This window comes from Nycticebus coucang, chromosome 8, assembly GCF_027406575.1.
Source record: "Nycticebus coucang isolate mNycCou1 chromosome 8, mNycCou1.pri, whole genome shotgun sequence".
Taxonomy (NCBI): Eukaryota; Metazoa; Chordata; class Mammalia; order Primates; family Lorisidae; genus Nycticebus; species Nycticebus coucang.
In genome coordinates, this window is record NC_069787.1 from 32,525,569 (window position 1) to 32,549,598 (window position 24,030).

General features: G+C 39.9%; 1 protein-coding gene across 5 annotated transcripts in view; it reads right to left on the minus strand.

Annotated features, from left to right (window-relative positions):
- SLC25A26 (solute carrier family 25 member 26) overlaps nucleotides 1-24,030 on the minus strand; it is a 162,535-nt gene that overhangs the window by 18,956 nt on the left and 119,549 nt on the right. For all 5 annotated transcript variants that reach the window (XM_053598519.1, XM_053598515.1, XM_053598517.1 and 2 more), the window contains one exon: nucleotides 20,164-20,208. In XM_053598519.1, the coding sequence (XP_053454494.1) occupies nucleotides 20,164-20,208 (45 nt within the window). The remainder of the gene's footprint in view (nucleotides 1-20,163; nucleotides 20,209-24,030) is intronic.

Here is a 24,030-nt window from a genome sequence, read left to right on the forward strand (position 1 = left end):
TGTAGTTTTCCTTGAGTAAAAATTCCTTAATATATTGTGTTTGCTTCAGCTGCACATATACTAAAACTTCCTTAATATGCGCTGATTTCCCTAATGACTTATATAAAAAATTTACTTTGAAATAATTTACATTTACAAAAGAATTGCAAAACATACTAGAGTCTCTTTATGCCCTTCCTACAGCTTCCATAGCATAATGATCAATGGAGGAGACAGAAACCGGCACAATACCCTAACTAAGCTACAGACCTTCACTGAGTTTCCCCATGTAACAGTTGTTTAAAGGTATGTAACTACTAAACATCAGGCTGAGTTTCCAACTAATGATGATTCTACTACCCCATATGATATTCAGTGGTGCTGCAGTACTAAGACTGGCCGGGAGTCTTCTATTGGAAGAGAAAGCTTTTCTATTTCTCACACTTTGAAAGACCCACTGAAAGGAACACTATAGTGTTTTCTTATCAACAACAAACTGAAAATAAGTGTTTTGGCTTCAGTGTAGGAAAATTCAGAATTTGGGACTTCTTTAGCTGTTCTCCTAAAAGGTAGTTAAGTGGCATCCAATTTTGCAAGAATATGGAATTTTACTATACACTGTTTATGGTATGACACCAGATGACCATTTAAGACCAAAAAAAAAGACAATATTTATGGGTTTTTTTTTTTTTTTTATTGTTGGGTATTCACCCCGAGGGTACAATAAGCCAGGTTACAATGATTGCAATTGTTAGGTAAAGTCCCTCTTGCAATCATGTCTTGCCCCCCAAAAGTGTGACACACACCAAGGCCCCACCCCCCTCCCTCCTTCCCTCTTTCTGCTCGCCCTCCCCATAACCATAATTGTCATTAATTGTCCTCATATCAAAATTGAGTACATAGGATTCATGCTTCTCCATTCTTATGATGTTTTACTAAGAATAATGTCTTCCACGTCCATCCAGGTTAATACGAAGGATGTAAAGTCTCCATTTTTTTTAATGGCTGAATAGTATTCCATGGTATACATATACCACAGCTTGTTAATCCATTCCTGGGTTGGTGGGCATTTAGGCTGTTTCCACATTTTGGCGATTGTAAATTGAGCTGCAATAAACAGTCTAGTACAAGTGTCCTTATGATAAAAGGATTTCTTTCCTTCTGGGTAGATGCCCAGTAATGGGATTGCAGGATCAAATGGGAGGTCTAGCTTGAGTGCTTTGAGGTTTCTCCATACTTCCTTCCAGAAAGGTTGTACTAGTTTGCAGTCCCACCAGCAGTGTAAAAGTGTTCCCTTCTCTCCACATCCACGCCAGCATCTGCAGTTTTGAGATTTTGTGATGTGGGCCATTCTCACTGGGGTTAGATGATATCTCAGGGTTGTTTTGATTTGCATTTCTCTAATATATAGAGATGATGAACATTTTTTCATGTGTTTGTTAGCCATTCATCTGTCGTCTTTAGAGAAAGTTCTATTCATTTCTCTTGCCCATTGATATATGGGATTGTTGGCTTTTTTCATGTGGATTAATTTGAGTTCTCTATAGATCCTAGTTATCAAGCTTTTGTCTGATTGAAAATATGCAAATATCCTTTCCCATTGTGTAGGTTGTCTCTTTGCTTTGGTTATTGTCTCCTTAGCTGTACAGAAGCTTTTCAGTTTAATGAAGTCCCATTTGTTTATTTTTGTTGTTGTTGCAATTGCCGAGGCAGTCTTCTTCATGAAATCTTTCCCGAGGCCAATATCTTCCAGTGTGTTTCCTATGCTTTCTTGGAGGATTTTTATTGTTTCATGCCTTAAATTTAAGTCCTTTATCCACCTTGAATCAATTTTTGTGAGTGGGGAAAGGTGTGGGTCCAGTTTCAGTCTTTTACATGTAGACATCCAGTTCTCCCAACACCATTTATTGAATAAGGAGTCTTTCCCCCAAGGTATGTTCTTGTTTGGTTTATCAAAGATTAGGTGGTTGTAAAATGTTAGTTTCATTTCTTGGTTTTCAATCAAATTCCAACTGTCTATGTCTCTGTTTTTGTGCCAGTACCATGCTGTCTTGAGCACTATGGCTTTGTAGTACAGACTAAAATCTGGTATGCTGATGCCCCCAGGTTTATTTTTGTTACAGAGAACTGCCTTAGCTATACGGGGTTTTTTCCGGTTCCATACAAAACGCAGAATCATTTTTTCCAAATCTTGAAAGTACGATGTTGGTATTTTGATAGGAATGGCATTGAATAGGTAGATTGCTTTGGGAAGTATAGACATTTTAACAATGTTGATTCTTCCCATCCATGAGCATGGTATGTTCTTCCATTTGTTAATATCCTCTGCTATTTCCTTTCTGAGGATTTCATAGTTTTCTTTATAGAGGTCCTTCACCTCCTTCGTTAGGTATACTCCTAGGTATTTCATTTTCTTTGAAACTATGGTGAAGGGAGTTGTGTCCTTAATTAGCTTCTCATCTTGACTATTATTGGTGTACACAAAGGCTACTGACTTGTGGACATTGATTTTATATCCTGAAACATGACTGTATTTTTTGATGACTTCTAGGAGTCTTGTGGTTGAGTCTTTGGGGTTCTCTAAGATCATGTCGTCAGCGAAGAGGGAGAGTTTGACCTCCTCTGCTCCCATTTGGATTCCCTTTATTTCCTTGTCTTGCCTAATTGTATTGGCTAGAACTTCCAGCACTGCGTTGAATAGTAAAGGTGACAGAGGACAACCTTGTCTGGTTCCAGTTCTAAGAGGAAAAGCTTTCAGTTTTACTCCATTCAGTAAAATATTGGCTGTGGGTTTGTCATAGATAGCTTCAATCAGTTTTAGAAATGTGCCACCTATGCCTATACTCCTCAGTGTTCTAAATAGAAAAGGATGCTGGATTTTATCAAATGCTTTTTCTGCATCTATTGAGAGCATCATGTGATCTTTATTTTTGCCTCTGTTAATATGGTGGATAACGTTTATAGACTTGCGTATGTTAAACCAGTCTTGCATCCCTGGGATGAAGCCTACTTGATCATGATGAATGACTTTTTTGATGATAAGCTGTAATCTATTGGCTAGGATTTTGTTGAGAATTTTTGTGTATATATTCATGAATGAGATTGGTCTGAAATTCTCCTTTTTGCTTGGGTTTTTTCCTGGTTTTGGTATCAGGGTGATGTTTGCTTCATAGAATGTGTTGGGGAAGATTCCTTCTTCCTCAATTTTTTGGAATAATTTCTGCAGTACAGGAATAAGCTCTTCCTTGAAGGTTTGATAGAATTCTGGAGTGAAGCCATCTGGACCAGGGCATTTTTTGGTTGGAAGATTTTTTATTGTTTCTTTGATCTCAGTGCTTGAAACTGGTCTGTTCAGGAGCTCTATTTCTTCCTGGCTGAGTCTAGGGAGAGGGTGTGATTCCAAATATTGATCTATATCTTTCACACTGTCAAATTTCTGGGCATAGAGTTTCTGGTAGTATTCAGAGATGATCTCTTGTATCTCTGTGGGATCAGTTGTTATTTCCCCTTTATCATTTCTGATTGAGGTTACTAGAGATTTTACTTTTCTATTCCTCATTAGTCTGGACAATGGTTTATCTATTTTATTTATTTTTTCAAAAAACCAACTCCTTGTTTCATTAATTTTCTGAATGATTCTTTTGTTTTCAATTTCATTGATCTCTGATTTGATTTTGGATATTTCTTTTCTTCTACTGAGTTTAGGCTTAGATTGTTCTTCTTTTTCCAATTCCATAAGATCTCTTGTGAGATTGTTGATGTGCTCTCTTTCTGTTTTTCGAATGTAGGCATCTAAAGCGATGAATTTTTCTCTCAAGACTGCTTTTGCAGTATCCCACAGGTTTTGGTAGCTGGTGTCTTCATTGCTGTTATGCTCAAGGAAGTTAATGATTTCCTGTTTTATTTCTTCCTTCACCCATCTGTTATTCAACAGAAGATTGTTTAATTTCCATGCCTTTGGGTGGGGTCGAGCTTTTTGTTAGAGTTGAGCTCCACCTTTAGTGCCTTATGGTCTGAGAAGATACAAGGTAAAATTTCAATTCTTTTGATTCTGTTGATATTTGTTTTGTGTCCCAAGATATGATCAATTTTGGAGAATGTTCCATGGGGTGATGAGAAGAATGTATATTCTTTATCTTTGGGATGGAGTGCTCTATATGCGTCTATCAAGCACAGTTGTTCTAGGGTCTCATTTAAATCTCTTATATCCTTGTTTAATTTCTGTTTAGAGGATCTGTCCAGCTCTGTAAGAGGAGTGTTAAGGTCCCCTGTTATTATGGTATTATCAGATATCATATTGCTCAGACTGAGTAAGGTCTGTTTCAAGAATCTGGGAGAATTTAAATTGGGTGCATAGATATTTAGAATTGAGATGTCTTCTTGCTGTATATTTCCTTTGACCAATATGAAGTGACCATCTTTGTCTTTTTTGACTTTAGTTGCTTTAAATCCACATGTATCTGAAAATAAGATTGCAACTCCTCTTTTCTTCTGGATTCCATTTGCCTGAAGAATTGTCTTCCAACCCTTGACTCGGAGCTTTAATTTGTCTTTTGAAGCCAGGTGTGTTTCTTGCAGACAGCAAATGGATGGCTTGTGTTTTTTAATCCAGTCAACCAATCTATGTCTCTTCAGTGGGGAATTCAAGCCATTAACATTTATTGAGATAATTGATAAGTGTGGTAGTATTCTATTCATCTTATTTGGTGAGAGTCCATTGCTCAGTTTTATCTTTTGCATCAGTGTGGAGGTTAGGTTCTGTCCTTTAATTTCTGAGTTCTTACTTTGCTGCTGATCCATTGTGGTGGTAAGTGTGCAGAACAGGTTGAAGTATTTCCTGTAGAGCTGGTCTTGTTGTGGCGAATTTCCTCAATGTTTGTATATCTGTAAATGATTTGATTTCTCCATCAATTTTGAAGCTTAGCTTAGCAGGGTACAGAATTCTGGGCTGGAAATTGTTCTGTTTAAGTAGATTAAAGGTAGATGACCACTGTCTTCTTGCTTGGAAAGTTTCATTAGAGAAGTCTGCGGTCACTCTGATGGATTTGCCCCTGTAGGTCAACTGGCTCTTACTCCTGGCAGCTTGCAGAATCTTTTCTTTTGTCTTGACTTTGGACAGGTTCATCACAATGTGTCTTGGAGAAGCTCGGTTAGAGTTGAGGCGACCTGGGGTCCGATAGCCCTCTGAAAGCAGTGTGTCAGAATCTTTGGTGAAATTTGGGAAATTTTCTTTTATAATATTCTCTAGTATGGCTTCCATTCCTCTGGGGGCATTCTTCTTCCCCTTCTGGAATTCCTATAACTCGTATGTTGGAACGCTTCATAAAGTCCCATAATTCTGACAGGGAACGTTCTGCTTTCTCTCTCTTCTTTTCTGCCTCTTTTACTATCTGAGTTATCTCAAAAACTTTGTCTTCTACCTCTGAAATTCTTTCTTCTGCATGGTCTAACCTGTTGCTGATATTTTCCATTGCATCTTTAAGTTCCCTGATTGACTGTTTCATTTCCTTCAGCTCTGCTATATCCTTTTTATTTTCTTCATATCGTTCATCTCTTATTTGATTCTGTTTTTGGATTTCCTTTTGGTTAATTTCCACTTTATTAGCAGTTTCCTTCATTGTTTCCATCATTTCTTTCATTGTTTTCAACATGTGTATTCTAAATTCCCTTTCAGTCATTCCTAACATTTCTGTATAGGTGGAATCCTCTGCAGTAGCTACCTCATGGTCCCTTGGCGGGGTTGTTATGGACTGGTTCTTCATATTGCCTGGAGTTTTCTGCTGATTCTTCCTCATAAGTGATTTCTTTTATCTGTTTCCTTGCCCTAATTTTCCTTTCACTTCCTCTTGCTCTTTAAGTTCTCATGCCTGTGGACTAAGGGTTATAGGACCAGAAGGGTGAGAAGGTTGAAGAGCAAGAAAGGGATGAAAGAAAGGAGGACCGAGTGATAGGAAAAAAAGAAGAAAAATAGAGAAAGGAGAGGGGGTGGGTAAAAGGAATATTGACAAAAAGAAGAAAGGCACAGAAAGAGGGAGACAGAGCAATATATGTGTACACTAGGGTACTTTGATACAACCTTAAAAAAAAAAACCCCACCTTCTGGGGGTGCCCAGTTGGGTGGTTCCCTTGAGGTCAGCAGCTCTTTGCTAACCTGATCAGACATAGTACTCCACCTCCACCAAGTAGAGAGGAAAGACAAAAATGCTATAAATCAAACCAAAACAAGCAAACAGAAAACTTTATGGGATAAAATTGGCTGGAAAAACCAAATAATAGCAGTAGAAACACTAACAAAAATGAAGTTCTAATTATTGAAATAGGCAGCAATGGGAAATTATAATTAAACTAGAAAAATTGAGAAAGAAAAAGGATCTGTATGGAAAAGGTTGAACTTAAAAAACAAAACAACAATCAACAACATCAAAATAAACAAAAAAAACAACCAAACCAAAAAAAAAAAAAAAAACACAACCAAAAACAAAGCAGTATGTATATGTTATTGAATATTGTCTGGGCAGCACGTGGTCTTCTGGGGTATAAGATGTTAATCACAGTTCTGATACGACTGGAGGCTGCTATTTTCTCAAACCCCAGCAGGTAGACACCCTAAATCTCTCTTCAGCCCACTTAAAAGGCACTTTGAACTTGTTCACTTGCTGAGCAAAAGCTTTCCCAGAGAAGTGCTTGTCGCTGGAATCACTGCTGAAGTGGCTATCCACTTACCCTGTGTGCCAAAACTGGTCTCCCTCTGCCCCCGAGGGTTAGGGCTGCAAGGCAGCTCAGACCCTGCCCTTAGGCTACTTGGTCGCTGGGTTACCAGCTCCCACCCAGTTCTAGCTCTGCGACCCTGAGAGTGGAGCTTGCCGGGGCAGATCGCTCACAATGGCTGCCTGTGACCCAGAGCCAAACACTATTAGCTCCGTCTGGCTCAGCGGCTCAGACTGGGGCCCTAGACAACGGCCAAAGTTCTCCGCACTCCCGCTCAGGCTCTCCCCAAGGCAGTTCAGCTGAGTGCCAAGTCCAAAGACACCAAAACAGTTCACAGGTAAGGCCTTTCTGGTTTGCAGTCTCGCTGCTACTGAACTTACAGTTGCGGGCGGGTTTAGACGGATTGAACACACGCGACCACTTGCCGGTTTTCCACTGTTTTAGTCCTCCTCTTGGGGTCCAGAAGTCTCTTGCTGACTCCCTGTATCCTCTCAGGGGTGATGACAGGCAGATCCCACTAGCCAGAGATGCCTGGAGTCCTATCTCCCCAGACTCACGGTGCCCAGATGCAAGGAAGCTGTTACTCAGCTGCCATCTTGCTCCGCCTCTCATATTTATGTTTTTTTTTTACAAGTCTCTTGGTATCATCCTCTGTGTAGGGCTCACTGCTGGGAGCCTACCTCTTGAATTTTATAACACATTAAAGACAGCACACAATTATTTTCATGGAAATGTTCTCCACTCTGCAGTTGATCCAGCTATTGTGTCACTTTAGCTTGTATTTTTTTTAAAAAATGTAACATTTGAGACCAGTCTAAGCAAAGTGAGACCCATCTATACTAAAAATAAAAAACTAGCCAGCATTGTGGTGGGTACCTGTAGTTCCAGCTACTTGGGAGGGTGAGGCAAGAGGACTGCTTGAGCCCAAGAGTTTGAGGTTGCTGTGAGCTCTGATACCACCACGCTCTACCCAAGGTGACTGAGACTTTGTTTCAAAAGAAAAAGAAAGCCTCTTATAATTTTATTATTCAGTCAGATGAGCCTTCTCACTGTGAAGTACTTATACTAATATGTCTACTAAAAAGAGATTTCCAAAACAAAATCTTGAAGCTAAAAAAATTATTAAATATAACTAGAAACCACAATGACGCTCTCATTTCTGCCACATCATGGTGCTGGCAATAGGATCAGGGGGCTAAATAAGCTACAGTGGACCAGGCGTGGCAGCTCTCACCTGTGATCCCAGCACTTTGGGAGGCCTAGCAGGAGGATCATTTGAGCCCAGGAGTTTGAAACCAGCCTGAGCAACATAGCAAGACCCCTCCATCTCTATAAAAAAATAGAAACATTAGCCCATCTCGGTGGAGTGCAGCTACTTAGGAGGCACCAGGGGGATCACTTGAGCCCAGGAGTTTGAGGTTGTAGTGAAGTATGATCATACCATTGCACTCCAGCACTGACCACAGAGTGAGACCCTTTGTCAGAATAAAATAAAATAATAAAGTGAAATAAAATAAAAATGCTAAAATAGATTTCTCATATGATACCAGTCTTCATAAATAAAACTAGATACACTTAACTGTTAATTACAGTACCAGGTTGATTTGGTTATAATGGCGATTGGACTGAAACTATTCAGGGACGTGTAAGTAGAATCAACTCTGTGTGAGTTCGGTAATATATTTTGGCTGGCTGAGACAGATATTTAGGTATTTGTATTCTAGGTAAGAAAACAGGTAAAGATAATGAGAATTTTTAAGTCTGGGACTAATGATTGTGCTAGTAATTACAGGGAAGGATATTTTTTATTCTTAAGCAAGAGATGTGTTAAAATTGGTTTGCTTAATAATATTTAGGTTTTATAATTTATCCAGTAATGCTTTTAGATATGTGTGTCAGGGTTTTATGGCGGATATTCAAACTGGGGGTTCTCTGAGCTCTCTGCATTTGCAGTTTGATGTCTTGTTATTAAAAGTTTGGGGTAGGAAAGAAGGCTTCACTCACATTACCAGCATCTAAATATCACGGAATAATAGTTTGAAAAAAACAAATTAGAAAAAACTGATGTTCATGATATTGGTTAGTCAACAAGAAAAGGTGTGATTATTTTTAACACATCTGCCTCCAGAAGAACGCTTGGCTTGCTATGTTTAAGTATGGAAAAATTATCTTAAAATATTTTTCATCGAAAATGCTTAAAATGAAAAGGGTTGAAGGACTTATGCTGGCAAGCCCCATTTACCAGGAAATAGATACACAGACAAGTCTCTATACTCAACAGCACCAGAAAGATATTAACAAAGGAGTAACTTGTTTTCATAACCCTTCAAAAGCTTCCATCTCACCTTTGATTCTATAGGCGAAGGACCTGATTCCCTGCACTGTTCTTTAAAGAAGGAAGGCAAATATTTAGTACCTATGTGGATACCTACAATGTAAACAGTATTTGATCACTTTACCTTGTATAAAGAATACGGAAAAACATAAATGGGATAAATAATCATAATTTTCATGCTTGGTTCAAAAAAATAAAGTAAGTTCTACCTCATAGATTAGCATTTACTGAACTGAACAGGCTTTCTAGTAAGCTGGGCAGAGATGGTTTAAAGTTTTGTTTAGGTCCAGAAAAATGGAATGAGGGCTATGATTAACTGGTGATGTTTACCAAGGCAGAGCAAGACCGGAGGTAACACATGCACTACTCACACATTTAAACCACACACACCAAACCAATCCCCCAAAAGATAGCAAATAATGAGAAAGCAAGCCTGAAGAATACAGGGGAAAAAAACAAAAAACCTAATACACCCTTCCCTCCTCCCTTTTTTGTTTTGAGACAGAGTCTCACTTTGTTGCCCTGGGTAGTTTACTGTGGTGTAACAGCTCACAGGAACCTCAAACTCTTGGGCTCAAGTGATCCTCTTGCCTCACCCTCCCAAGTAGCTGGGACTGCAGGCATCTGCCACAATGCCTGGCTAGTTTTTCTATTTTTAATAGACACAGGTCACACTTTGCTCAGGCTGGTCTTGAACTCCTGAGCTCAAGCAATCCACCTGTCTCAGCCTCGTAGAGTGCTAAAATTACAGACGTGAGCCACCATACCTGGCCTTTTCCCCATTTTTTAAAGGAGGTTACATGCGAATAGATAGATGGGCCCCTCAAAATCAAATACTGGCAGGGTTTTATACTTCCAAAGAAACCAGGAATCATTATAAGCATTTTTTTAAAAAGCTTCTTGCACAGCCAAAAACACAATCAACAAAGCAAATAGAGAACTTCCTGAATGGGAGGAGATACTTGCATGTTATGAATCTGACAAAGGGCTAATATCCAAAACCTACAAAGAACTCAAGCAAATAAATAAGGGAAGAGCAAATAACCCCATTAATCACTGGGCAAGAGACACAGAACATTTTCCCATCAAGGCAGATGAATGGCCAACAAACACATGAAAAAATACTCATCATCTCTAATCATAGAGAAATGCAAATCAAAACCACCTTGAGATATCACCTAACCCCAGTGAGAATAGTCCACATCATAAAGTCTCAAAGATGCTGGCAGGGATGTGCTGAGAAAGAAACACTTATACACTGTCAATGGGATCACAAAGTAATACAGCTTTTTTGGAAAGAAGTAGGGAGAATCCTCAAAGAACTAAAAATAGACCACTCCTTTGATTCCCCAATCCCATTACCAGGTATCTACCCATAAGAAAATAAATCATTTTATCTTAAGGACACTTACACTCAAATGTATAGAGTAGCTCAATTCACAATCGCAAAGTTGTGGAAACAACCCAAGTGCCCATCAACCCATGGGTGGATTAATAAACTGTGGTATATGTATACCATGGAGTACTATTCAGCCATAAAGACAAGAGACTTTAAACCTTTTGTATTGACCTGGATGGAGTATCTCAAGAATAGAAAAGCAAGCATCTCATGTACTCAATACTAATTGGAAACTAGCAGATGAACAACTACAGACCCACACAGGAGAAAAACATCATTAAATTCAGAGTGGGGGGTGGGGAAAGCAGGAGTTCAACAGGCTCCCATCTACTGGGTGGTACAGTGTAGGAATACAGGCCACATCTCCTGGGTGAAAGACTAAACTACAACTGGTACTAGGCCTCACAAACAGACAGTGAGGCCTAACTGTACGTACCCTTACGTTAATCCCCCCCAGAAGTGCTTCTTACTGTATGTTCATGTTTGCTAATCTGATTAAAGTGAGGGAAACTCCCCTTTTTTTCACACTGTGTAAGCCAAAGAAAGTCAATGTGACTCACAGAATCACTTATCTTGATGGACCATATTTATCTCCTTCAGTCACAATCTTGCATAAACAAAAAAATGCCTATGAGAAAGAAGATGAAGGAGGAATTCTAATGTGCTTTTTAAACTATTTTTTAGCAGAGGACCCTAACACACTACCTCTATGGCGCTAAGGACTCATAAGGCATGGAATACCTCCTCTTCCCTTAAAGTAACACAACCTGCAAGAAATGGCGTGGGTGTTGCCATGGAGCCCAGCTTTGCACTGTACCATGGTAGGATGCCTGGGGCCTCTGGGGACACAGCTCTGACACCCCTCCTTCCCTGCTGGCTTTGTCATCTCTCTCTAACCATCTGTGTTTATCTTTTCATTGGCCAAACTATGAAATTCAAGCCTTTTTTAAACATCTTGTTCACTCACTGATTCTTACCTAAAAGTGGAAGTTTCATATTTTCCCAGCCCTTATATTCCTTATACGATCTCTCTCTCGGTAGCCTTAGAAACAAAAAACTGTTACTCATTACTTTCCTCACTTGAATGAAAGGATGCTAGGGACTTCTAATTATTTTTCTTTTTCCATAAAGTACCTCATATTTTCTAAGATACAAGAATTCAAGCTTTCTTAAAGTATTTGAATTGTTAGAGTATGCCTATTTCCTTATAATGTGATTTTGCTAAAATGTGAATTAGTATCTTAAGACTCTGATTTGAGTGGTAGTGTAGAAATATAACAGGCACTTTGTTCTTATTTTCAGGTGGTTTTCTTCCATCCTGGTATGCTATATTTGATTTTGATACTAGCTTAATGTGGTAAGCATCATACACACACGTGCATACAGATTTTTACTGTGTCCATTCCCTTTCGATCGTTAATATGCCTTTATTAGAATCTGTATTTTGGGCAAAAATGGCTATGCAGACACCAGATTCTCTCAGTCTTATGAGATGTAACAGTAAGTGACCCTGAGCACTAGGCATCTTCTAAATATTGTTATTATTTTTCTTATGTTACTGCAAGTATAGGAGGAATCTGTTGTGGGTAGGGTGGTGGTAGACATTTTAACTATTATTAAAGTAAGAATAAACAAGAAAAAAAACAAGTTATTTACTCTTTAACTTGAAAACAGCTTTTATACAGTACTGCATGTTTAAATATTTATGACATAAAAGAGAAATCTAAGTAATTATTTCATACATCATACTATTTCTATTACAAAGCTGTCATTTCACCTTAGCAAAGCACTGGCATGATGTTACTGTCTTACTAAACCAAACGGACTTTTTGTTTCCAATGTCGCTTAGCTTAAATCTTGGGTCTCTTACCCAAATTACCACCTTGTTACTCTATATCACCTTGTAGCAGGGAGCAAGGCAGCTGAGGCCTGGCACTGCTCTGGTTTTTGCCTAAAGTAGCATCCACAGAGACCTGACTCTGTTCTTAACGACTCTCTACACTGCACCATAAAATGGTGTTGCATATGAAGACAACAGAAAACAATCAGACACTGTTTCAGGAAATTTCACTGAATCCATTCAGAATATGCTATTTCTGACTTAAAGCTCAGTAAGGGAAAACCTATATGGTTAAAAAGAGAAAACATATTTTTATAGTTATGAACATACAAGGTTTGATAATTAAGTTTGCAAACTTATCCTAGAACAAGTGCTACACACCTCACTGATGAATATCACTACAGTCACCTTTGAGGAATTCCTCTTGGCTATCTGGTGACCACAGTGATATTCAGCAAAGAAGTATGTGCACTTTTTCTAGGATAAGTGTGCAAATTTAATTGTTAAATCTTATACTTCTATAAGACTCTATAAATAAGGTAATTAAGGGATATATAGTTATCCAACTTTGCATTTAACTTGAAAAGGATAGAATGCTAAACTTCAAACAATTAGCAAATAGTTACATAAACACCTGCTGTATAAAAGCCAGAACCATAATGAATATAAACATCAACAGAAGACAAAGTTCCTTCCTCCAACAAGCAATGTCCTATGAGGAATTAAACACAAACGCATGGAAAAAGTAGTTCTGGCTCCACTTGTTACCATAAACTGCCTGTATTTCCCGAGGCTGGTCTCTGAGAACTGACTTCAGTGAACACTGTGTAACTCCTGCCCCAAACAAGGGATGTTTGGGGCGGGAGTGGGGGGTGGGGAAGGGGAGTAGTTTGAGAAATACACTGACCAGGATTTTTAAGCTTTCTGTCATCAAGTTGAGGAATCAATGCAATTTACAGAAATGCCTTAAGTGAGCTGGCTAGATATTACATGACCTCAACTTCTGAGCATATGAAACCCTACAAACATTATTAAGGACATTATTCTTTTTTTTTTTTTTGTAGAGACAGAGTCTCACTTTATGGCCCTCGGTAGAGTGCCATGGCATCACACAGCTCACAGCAACCTCCAACTCCTGGGCTTAAGTGATTCTCTTGCCTCAGCCTCCCGAGTAGCTGGGACTACAGGCCCCCACCCCAACACCCAGCTATTTTTTGGTTGCAGTTCAGCCAGGGCAGGGTTTGAACCCGCCACCCTCGGTATATGGGACCGGCGCCTTACCGACTGAGCCACAGGCGCCGCCCAAGGACATTATACTTTATGTGAAAAATTATACATAAAGTGATTGAGAATATCAATTTTGGGGTTAGCCTGCCTGGGTGCAAATTCTGGAGGTGCCTTTAGTATTCCTGTGGCCTTGGGCCAGAGACTGAAGCGTGCCTACGTTTTCCGCATCTACAAAACCAAGACCAAGATAGCGTCTACCTCACAGAGCATCATGAAGATTGGCAGGAGATAATCCAGGGAAAGTGCTAATTACAGTGCCTGGCACACTGTTAACTTTGAGAAATGTTGGCTGTTACTGCTTCTACTACTGTCACTGTCATCGTTAACACTGTCACATAATAACAGGGCGCTGTACAGCAAACGGAGAACATGGGTCACTAGATGAAAGGAAACCACTCGGGGCTCCAGGTTTCCCGGACTTAAGGTAGGGCGAAAAACAAGGGCCACCCCTCTGGGTTGTGTGATGTGAACTAAGGTATTAATGAGTACATAGGGTTTAGCCGGGGCCTAGCCTACAGCATCTCCTCTACACACACTGGTGTCTGTAATTAAGCATTCAGGTGATGACTCAAGTGCATAACTAACTAAAATAAGTTATCACGGTGCCAGTAAGGAAATAAATAGGTGTGGTGATTATTGAGGAGGGAGAAAGAGAAGATCCTACTTTAAGAGAGGTGGACAGGCTATGTTTCTCTGAGGAGACATTTGATCTAAGACCTGAGGAATAAGAAAGAGGTGGACATTGAAAAGCCTAGGGAAAGAGCTAGAGTGAACACTCCACAGAGGCAGGGATTTTTGACAGTCTTCCTTATCACTTAGTCCTCAGATCCCAGAAAATGCCTGGAACATAGCAGACACTCAATGATAGTGTGTACCTTTATACATGTTTCAAAACATGAGGTACCACCTGACTGTATATGACTATTATTTGTCAATTTAACAAAATCAGTAAGAACATAAAAAATAATTACCACATACACAAAAAAATGATGATGCATACAATGAATCAATAAAAAATATTTCTGGCACAGAGAGTGATAAATGTAAAGGCCCTGGAGTAAGAACCAGCTTGGTGCATCCAAAAGGAACGGGGGAAGTGCTGGGCTGGGCACAGCAGGGGGCCGGGGTGGCTGAGTGCAGTGGGCAGGGGCCATGGGATAAGGCTGTGAGGCAGAAGTGGCCAGGTTGCACGGGGCCTGGTCAGCCAGAGATTAAACTCTGGATTTCATTCTTTCAAAGAGATGTCACTGATAGGTTTCAGCAGGAAGTATTGTGGTCTGGTTTATTTCTTTATGAAAATCACTCTGGCTGCTGTGTGAAGAAGTTTTAGGCAAGAGTGAAAACAGGGAGACCACCTAAGAGGCCAATACAGCAATTCAAACAAGAGGAGAGGCTTGAATTAGAAGAACCAACCTGCTGAAGGATCTGATTATGAGGCTGAGAGACCAGGAGAACTCCAGAATGATTCTTAGGTTTCTACTTGAGCAAGCAACAGGTAATTGTGCTATTTACTGAGAAGTGGACAATGGAAAGGAGGATGGGGAGAGGAAATGAGAATTCTGTTCCCACTGGTCACCCTGAGATACCATCAGTAAAGATATCAACCAGGCAGCTGGTCATCCGAGGCTGAGGCTCAGAAGAAGAGGTTTGCCACACAGAGTTATTAAGTATACAAGCCAGGACACAGAAGGCACCCAAACCCACGGAATGAGATGGAATAATAAACTATGAGTCTCTGTCAGATAATAAAAACCATGAAATCTATCACGTTTCCCTTCTTGTTGGGCTGCCAAAAAGTTCCAAAGTAAACATAAATCTTAAAGGAAAAATATCTTCTCTGAGGTTCTGGATATGATAATTCTACCCTTTTCCTTCCCCTCTTCTTTATGACGTCTTCTTTCATCTAAAATCTGTTTTTTTGTTGTTGTTTGTTTGCAGTTTTTGGCCAGGGCTGGGTTTGAACCTGCCACCTCCGGCATATGGGGCCAGCACCCTACTCCTTTGAGACACAGATGCTGCCCTAAAATCTGTTTAATATGTGAGTACATCTTAAAAAAAAAAAAAAAAGAACCAAAAGCAAAGAAAGTAGGTACAGGGTGGCACTTGTGGCTCAAAGAGTGGGGCGCTGGCCCCATATACTGGAGGTAGTGGGTTCAAACCTGGCCCTGGCCAAAAAAAAAAATGCAAAAGAAAAAGAAAGGAGGTAGTGCAGTAACAGAATTTGGAGAGCCAGGGGACCTGCTCCCATATTACCTGGAGTAATCTCCGATTAGAGACATGTTCCGTTTATGTTACCTGTGGGCTGTGAGCCTCTCTGATAGGCTCTAAGCTCCTCAAGGGCATTAGCTGTGTCTTTTTTTTTTTTTTTTTTGTAGAGACAGAGTCTCACTTTATGACCCTCGGTAGAGTGCCGTGGCCTCACACAGCTCACAGCAACCTCCAACTCCTGGGCTTAAGCGATTCTCTTGCCTCAGCCTCCCGAGTAGCTGGGACTATAGGCGCCCGCCACAACGCCCGGCTATTTTTTGGTTTTGCAGTTTGGCCGGGGCCGGGTTTGAACCCGCCACCCTCGGTATATGGGGCCGGCACCCTACCGACTGAGCCACAGGCGCCGCCCCATTAGCTGTGTCTTATTCATCTCTGCTCTCCTATGAAATACAACAGTGTTCAGCTAGAGTGGCCAGGCAATAACGGTACACTGAGGGTAAACAGCACACCATATACTGTGTGATTAAATACAGACAGCTGTCAGGTAAGGAAGGGGAAGTCTTTAAAACCCGGATTGGAAGACTTCTAGCAGGAGATTAAAATCTGAACTGAGCTGTGAAAGAGGCATGGCTTTTGGACCCTTAGAAGCACCTTTCAGACAGACGTCAAAGACTACGGGAGGGGTGAGTGAGAAAGAACATGTTTAGAGGCAATAAGAGGCTATTCTGGACAGGGGGGAAGGATTGGGGAAGGAAAAAAAAAAGTATAGGGGGAGGAAGCTCAAAAGTCCAGTGTGCAGATCCCTGAGTGCCAACAACTTTATCTTTTATGTTTTAGAAAATTGCATACTTCTGAGAACACACATGTTACTTCGAAGAGATAAGGAAGATCACCCAAATTCACAGTGCAGCATGGATAAGAAAGCAAAGAACCCGTCAGAACTGGAGTCAGGCATAAGGTAGAAGAATCAGGTAAATGGCAGCCATGGACTCCAAAAACCCAGTGTTACCAAGAAAAGGGGAGTAACATGATACGGAGAAAGAGAAATCAGAGAATCAAATTTTAATCTGGGATTTGAGATCAGGTGGTCAGGAAAATAGTGATCAATAGAAATGGAGGGGAGAGCAGGAAAAAGTGATGTTAGAATGAGGATGACTTTAAGGCAGTTAAGTTGAAGGTAACAGAGACCACCCCAGGCTACAGACACTAGGTATATGCAGTCTGCTAAAGTCTTGGCCGAGAAAAATTTTTTTGAGCAGTACTCCCACATAAACCCAACAAAGAAATCCCAGGCCACGCACAGTAGACTGCTGGAGTTCCCAAGTTTGAGACCAGCCTGAGCAAGAGGGAGACCACTTCTTCCATAAAAATGAAAAATCAAGGCAATAGGATCACTTGAGCCTGAGTTTGACATTGCTGTGAGCTATGATGCCTTGGGACTCTACCCCATGCAACAAAATGAGACTCTGTCTCAAAAAAAGAAAGAAAGAAAAGAAAAGAAAAAAAGAAATCTTCCCATATAATACAATCTCCCTCTATGGCTGCACTAACAAGTTTAAATTAATTAAACTGTAAACACAAAGACAAAAGACGTGCCTAATGCTGTCCATTTTCACAAAAGCACAGATTTCATACACAGATGCTACAAAAATGCTTGACGTTATTTAGTCATGAGAGAACTAAAAATTAAAACCCCAGTGAAACAGCCATTCACAACTGTCAGAATGGCTAAAAATTTTTAAAAGCAATGACAGGGACGTACAGCTCCTGGAACTCCCATCATTGTCAGTGGGAATACAAAGTGGTATAGCCGGGCGGCGCCAGCCCCATATACCGAGGGTGGCGGGTTCAAACCCGGCCCCGGCCAAACTGCAACCAAAAAATAGCTGGGCGTTGTGGCGGGCGCCTGTAGTCCCAGCTACTCGGGAGGCTGAGGCAAGAGAATCGCTTAGGCCTAGGAGTTGGAGGTTGCTGTGAGCTGTGTGAGGCCACGGCACTCTACCGAGGGCCATAAAGTGAGACTCTGTCTCTACAAAAAAAAAAAAAAACAAAACAAAGTGGTATTGCCACTTTGGAAAGCACTGTGACCTTTCCTTATAAAATTAAACATGTACTTTCCCTATGATTCAGTGACACCATTCTCAGATACCTACGTAAGAGAAAGAAAAACATATGTTCATACAAATACTATATGCAAAGACTTAAAGCAGCTTTATTCATAATCATTGGAAAACAACTGAAATGTCTTTCAACTAGTGAATGGGTAAACTACAGTACATCCATATACCCATGGGAAGTGAGAAGAAGAAGGAAACTATTGGTATCAACAACATGAATGAATCTCAAAGGTATTACATTAAATGAAAGAAGCAAGGCACAAATGCCATAGAGTCTGTCTGTTTGCATGACATTCTGGAAAAGGAAAAACCAAAGCTTGGCAGGGACTGAAGATAGAGGGTGGGCACTGACGCGAAAGTGGCGCAGGGGAACTTTCTGGAGTGATGGAATTATTCTCTATTTTAGTTATAATGGTGGTTATAAACATTTGTCAAAACTCATAAAATGTACATTTATAAAGGTTGAATTTTACTGTATGTAAATTATTCCTCAAGAAACCTGACCTAAAATATATATGTATGTATATATATCATGTTAACATTTGCTCAAAGAAAAATTTTAAAGCATAAAGCACTGTTATCTATGACTACTCTGAAAACTGCTACAAATTTCTTAACTAGCTAGAACTCTACAAATATTCTTAATATTGAAAAGAAATCCCATGCTCTTTCCTTCTTTAGGCGTCAAAACATTCCTTTGCAGATTTAGGGCATACGGATGGTGGAGCGTGCAGAATCTGTGAATGCTGGTTATTGAGACCCCGATCAAGTGAGTCTTGTTTGCTGGACAGCTGTTGGCTTCATTGTTCTTTTGTCACACACTAAAAAGGAGAGCCGTTATGCTAATGGAATGTGACCTTCTCATTGGAGAGCTGTTACATCACATGCTGAAATGTTGCCTGAGAAATCTATTTTCACAGGCATCATGTAGGAAATGGTAAAAATAAAAAACAAACAAAACAATAACAAAAGATCCAAACAATTATATTAAATGTGCAGTATTCTTTAAAAATCACTATATGTATGAAATACTTCCCAATACTCATATTCCAGAGTTTATTTTTTAAAAGAATAATATTTTTGTCTTAATTTATTATCTTTCAGTATATAACCTCCACAAAACTTATTTCAAAGATGAAATACTTTTTATTATATTCTTTAAGAAACATTTTACATGAGTATGCCATAATTAGTAACTATAAAATTGTAGAGTGATTCCTTTATTTTTGTATTATCTAATGCCCACCTAGAGATTTTACAGCTTGGTCATTTATGAACCATTTTCACTTGAACAAGGGTTTTCAAAATCTTTTCTGACCATTATCCACAGCAAAAAATACATTTTACATTGCAACCCTGTATAGATATGTATACGCACACGTGCAAGCACAACGTTGAATTTTACAAAATACTTAGCCTTACTATATGCGATGCTAACATTTCCTTTTTTATTATGATCTTTAAAATGCTGGCGAAGAGCCACACAAGTCATATCATGACCCACCATTTTCGAATCACGGCATCAGAAGGTGAAAAACTAATGTAACATTTCTGCATGTTTTAAATTCAGGCTTTTAAAAATTCATTGGTGGTTAAACAGGTGAGTGACCTTCCCCAGCACTGACTCACAATTCACCACACTCTGCTCCTTCCCCCAGGCCAGGGTAAGCACAAAGGTCAGAGAAGCAGTCAGAGCCCCAAACTCCTGCAGGCCCTGATGTGAGGGATGTGCCTTGCCCTCTCAGTCTACACCTGCTCGGGGCCTAGCTCCCTGGCTTTCTGTCCTTTTCAATTTACTCTTGCTGTTATTCCTCAACCTCTAGACACACACACACACAAAGTAAAAAAATAATAATTCAACGGGCTGGAAAAAGCGTACAATACAGAAGAAAGTAAAGCAAATGTCTGTGGACTTCAGCCATGTGCTATCCTAGCACGGCACCTGCTCAGGTTGCTGCCGTGCTAGGATAGCACATGGCTGAAGTCCACAGACATTTGAACTGACAAGGAAAACACACATAAAAAATATTTTCAACTGCGAATACTTTTGAGTTTTTAAACCTCATGTCAATATTATATTCTGCTCCTCTACACTCAGACTAATGAGTATTTCTGAAAATTAGAGACAAATTTTTTTTTTTTTTTTTGTGGAGACAGAGTCTCACTGTACCGCCCTCCGGTAGAGTGCCATGGCGTCACACGGCTCACAGCAACCTCTAACTCTTGGGCTTCCGCGATTCTCTTGCCTCAGCCTCCCGTAGAGACAAATTTTATGTGAAGAGAAACTTACCTTTAAGGACTCCCATAAGGGAAACTGGACCAATGAGAAAGGAATCTGAAGGGGAAAAAAAAAAAAAAATCAAATAAGCAAGAAAGATCAGCATTTGAACAAATGAAATAATATTTGATTAAATAAAATAATGTTTCTAAACAATAATTACAGGTTCATATACTAATGACAGAGCTGTTATTATTTAGAAACATATTTCATTTGAATTTTATGTATAACAAAGCTAATACCAAACAAATGTATAGGTATAATATACATAATGTTTAGAAAAAGAGTTAAAATAAACCTGTAGATCCTCTCATGTTTTGAGCCCCAAGGATATAAAATGATGCTGTGAAGCCTTCTTGAAATGGAAAGTGAAGTATCTATAGTCTGGATACTGAAATAACAAAATAAATATTTCTCATCATAATAAACACTTTAAAGACTCGATATTTTTCTGCTTAAAGGCCAAGGCTGTCCACTCCTCTTAAGGCAAAGTGTTAGGATTTAAAAGAGAAAGAGGGATGAGAGAGAGGGTAAGAGAGAGTGTGGGCAGTGAGGCCAAGGAGGAGGGAGCAGGAAGAGAGAAAGGAGGGGGGCGGAGGGAAGGAAAGAAGGGAGTAGAGAGCGGAAAAAAGAGAAGAGGAAAAGGGGGAGAGATGGAGCAAGAAAGAGAAAGGAGGAGAAGGGACAAAAAAAGAGGAAGAGAGAGAAAGAAAAAAGGGAGGAAAAAAGAGGAGAGGGAGGAGGATAAAGGGAAGGCATGGGCAGGTGGGGGGAAGAGACAGGGCCATTTAGATTTAGAGAGGGGACTCTAGAAGAGAGCACCAGCCAGGAGTGGGAAGGCCAGATGGACGGATCACCAAATCAATGCTGGAGGAGTAGAGAGGCTCTAAACAGAGAGGAGAAGCGCACCTGAATGTCTGACTTAGTCCCAAGTGAAGTATGAGTGGTCAAGACCCCACTCTTAACACAGTAAATAAGTGCAATTGGCTGTCTAACAATAAGGGCTGGAATCACCAAGCACATCCCACATGACACCCACTGTGCTCATGAGCACTTGGTAAGTTTTATTTCACTGAGTTCTCACAACAGCCCTGTAAGACACTGGAGTAATAGTATTATTACTATTCTCATTTTCTAGAAGAGGAGACAGAAGTTCAGAGACTCTCTGACTCCAGGGTCTGTCTGAAAACTCCTCCATCCGAAAGAGGTAGTTACCTGCACATAAATTCACCAACAGTGAACTTACTTTTTATTTGCTTTTAATGGAAGTTTCCAAAGTTCTAAAATAGAAATCTACCTCCTATTTCCTAAAATAAAAACGCCCCCACCCACTAGCTTAAGCCATAGTTGCTGCTCCCCACCACACAGCAGGAGGTTCATCTGTATTTACAGCCACCCCCATCACTGGCACCTGTGCCTGAGCTCTGCCTCCTGTCAGATCAGCGGTGACATGAGATCCTCAGAGGAGCACAAACGCTACTGTAAACCATGCATGTGAGGGATCCAGGCTGCGCTAACGTCCAGTGATCTGAGGTGGAGATGTAATGTGCTTGAATCATCTTGAAACCATCCCCTTTTACCCAACACCAGTCTGTGTAAAAACTATCTTCCGTGAAACCAGACTTTGTGTTAAAAAGGTTGGGGCCTGCTGCCTACGGACCACACTAGGATTAGTGCTAGGGCCACAAGTGCCCCCTGGCTCCCCAGTGTTGTTATTCTACACTCACCTCAGCTGCACGTAAAAAATACCTGTGGACTTTCAACATTATCACCGTGTGTGTGTGTGTGTGTGTGTGTAGGTGGGGTTCCTCCATAATTTTGGAGGAATTATGGATTTATCAGAACATGAATTAAAGGCATTGTTACTTCTGTTTGTTTTGTTTTGTTTGTTTTTTAAGATAGAGTCACTCTATTGCCCGGGGTAAAGTGCCATGGCATCATTACAGTTCACAGCAACCTAAAACACCTGGGGCTCAAGCAATCCTCCTACCTCAGCTTCCCAAGTAGCTGGGAGTATAGATGCCTGCCACGATGCCTGGCTAGTTTTTCTATTTTTAGTAGCGATGGGGTCTTGGTCTTGCTCAGGCTCAAGCAATGCACCCATCTCGGCCTCCACACCCTCAGCCTCCCAAAGTGCTAGGATTACAGGAGGCATTGTAATTTCTGAAATATTTATATTAAATCATAAATTTAAAGTCTAATATCATCTGTTTTACTCTGCTACAGAAATGATGGCCTTCAGTCTGACAGACAGTGGCCATAGAAAGGAAACAGCAGTGTGGGGGGAAAAAAATCATGGTCTACAGCAGGATCAGTTTGACGAACTAGAATCTCAGGGAAATTTGTCATTGTAAATGTCATAAATAAGCAGCCACCCCACCTTGAATATTAAAGTTCTAGAAGAGAAAGCAAAATTTAGTATTTTTTTTATTGTCACTAAAACTAGCATCTGACATTATCTGCTCTGAAACTAAAGTGCTATATTTCCAATTAATTATCAAACCCTAAAAATCCTGACTGTATAGCAGTGGTTCTCAACTTCCTAATGCTGCAACCCTTTACTACAGTTCCTCATGTTGTGGTGACCCCAACCATAAAATTATTTTTGTTGCTACTTCATAACTGTAATTTTGCTACTGTCATGAATCATAATGTAAATATTTGATAGGTAGGATGGTCTTAGGCGACCCCTGTGAAAGGGTCATTTGACCCCCAAAGGGTTCGCAACCTACAAGTTGAGAACCGCTGCTGTAGAGGTTTCTAAAAGGTTTCCTAGATTTTTTAAAAAATTATAATCTGTAATAAAATAAACCCAAGAGGATTCATAGGTAGTAGAGTTACAGATTATTTTAATTTTCTCCCTTGTACTCTCCCTTCTCAAATGTAAATATATCACATTTTAACAAGAATGTAAATCTTTCACATTTATAAGATAAAAAATATTTAACATGTTAACAGTCAAAGCTAGCATATTAACATCTTGATCAAAATAACCTATACAATTGCACTGAATGTTATTGGCACTTATTTGGTACTTAATACTATTAGATTTTGGATTCTATGGCTAAGCATTTTGCTCATATTCCTTTAATGAAAGTCATTTATTAAATTGTTCCTTCAGTTTAAAGAAGTAACTTTAAAAGTCACACATTTAGAATGGCCAGATTCCCTTGGGTATTTATTTTTTAAAGCACACCAACAGTAAACCCCCACTTTAGTCTCTAAAATATTAATTGACAATCTAAGGTAATTACATGTACTGTAAAGGCATAAATTGATTTATTTCTGACTTCTAGTAGTGAAATGTCCCTCATAAAGTAAATTCTTGATATGCGAAAAATTTTCAAATATTCTTCACGTCAAAATTGTTATCACTCACGTCTCGTAGTTTACAATACGAAGAAATAATAATGAAAATGTGTTGCCCACATGTGGAAGCAGCACTGCCAGCAAACACGGCTCCACAGCTAAAACAAATACTTCTCCCAGCTTCTACAGAACCTGGGCCAGTCAGAGAGCTAGCTCCCTCCCTGCGCCTGGCTTGGAGTTACATAACCGTGATGTTTCTTCAAAACGTGGAATTTTATACCCCAAACAGATGTAAGCTGTTATTCTAAAATGTTTTATAGATGAAGAAAATGAATAGCTGCACTCAGAGGTCTTATATTCCCAAACACAACATGCCCATTTTATTGCACCAAAAGCTACAAAATGGCTCACTGTTGTGACCTGTTTAATGCCTCCATTTAAGATGTTTTGTTTAAATAAGGTTGTTAAGACCCAGGGCACTAATAAGTGAGTGCCAGTAAACCCAGCTACCATCAAAGAGGCAGATGTGTGTGTGGCGGGGGGGAGGGGGGGTGCTAAAATTCAACATGG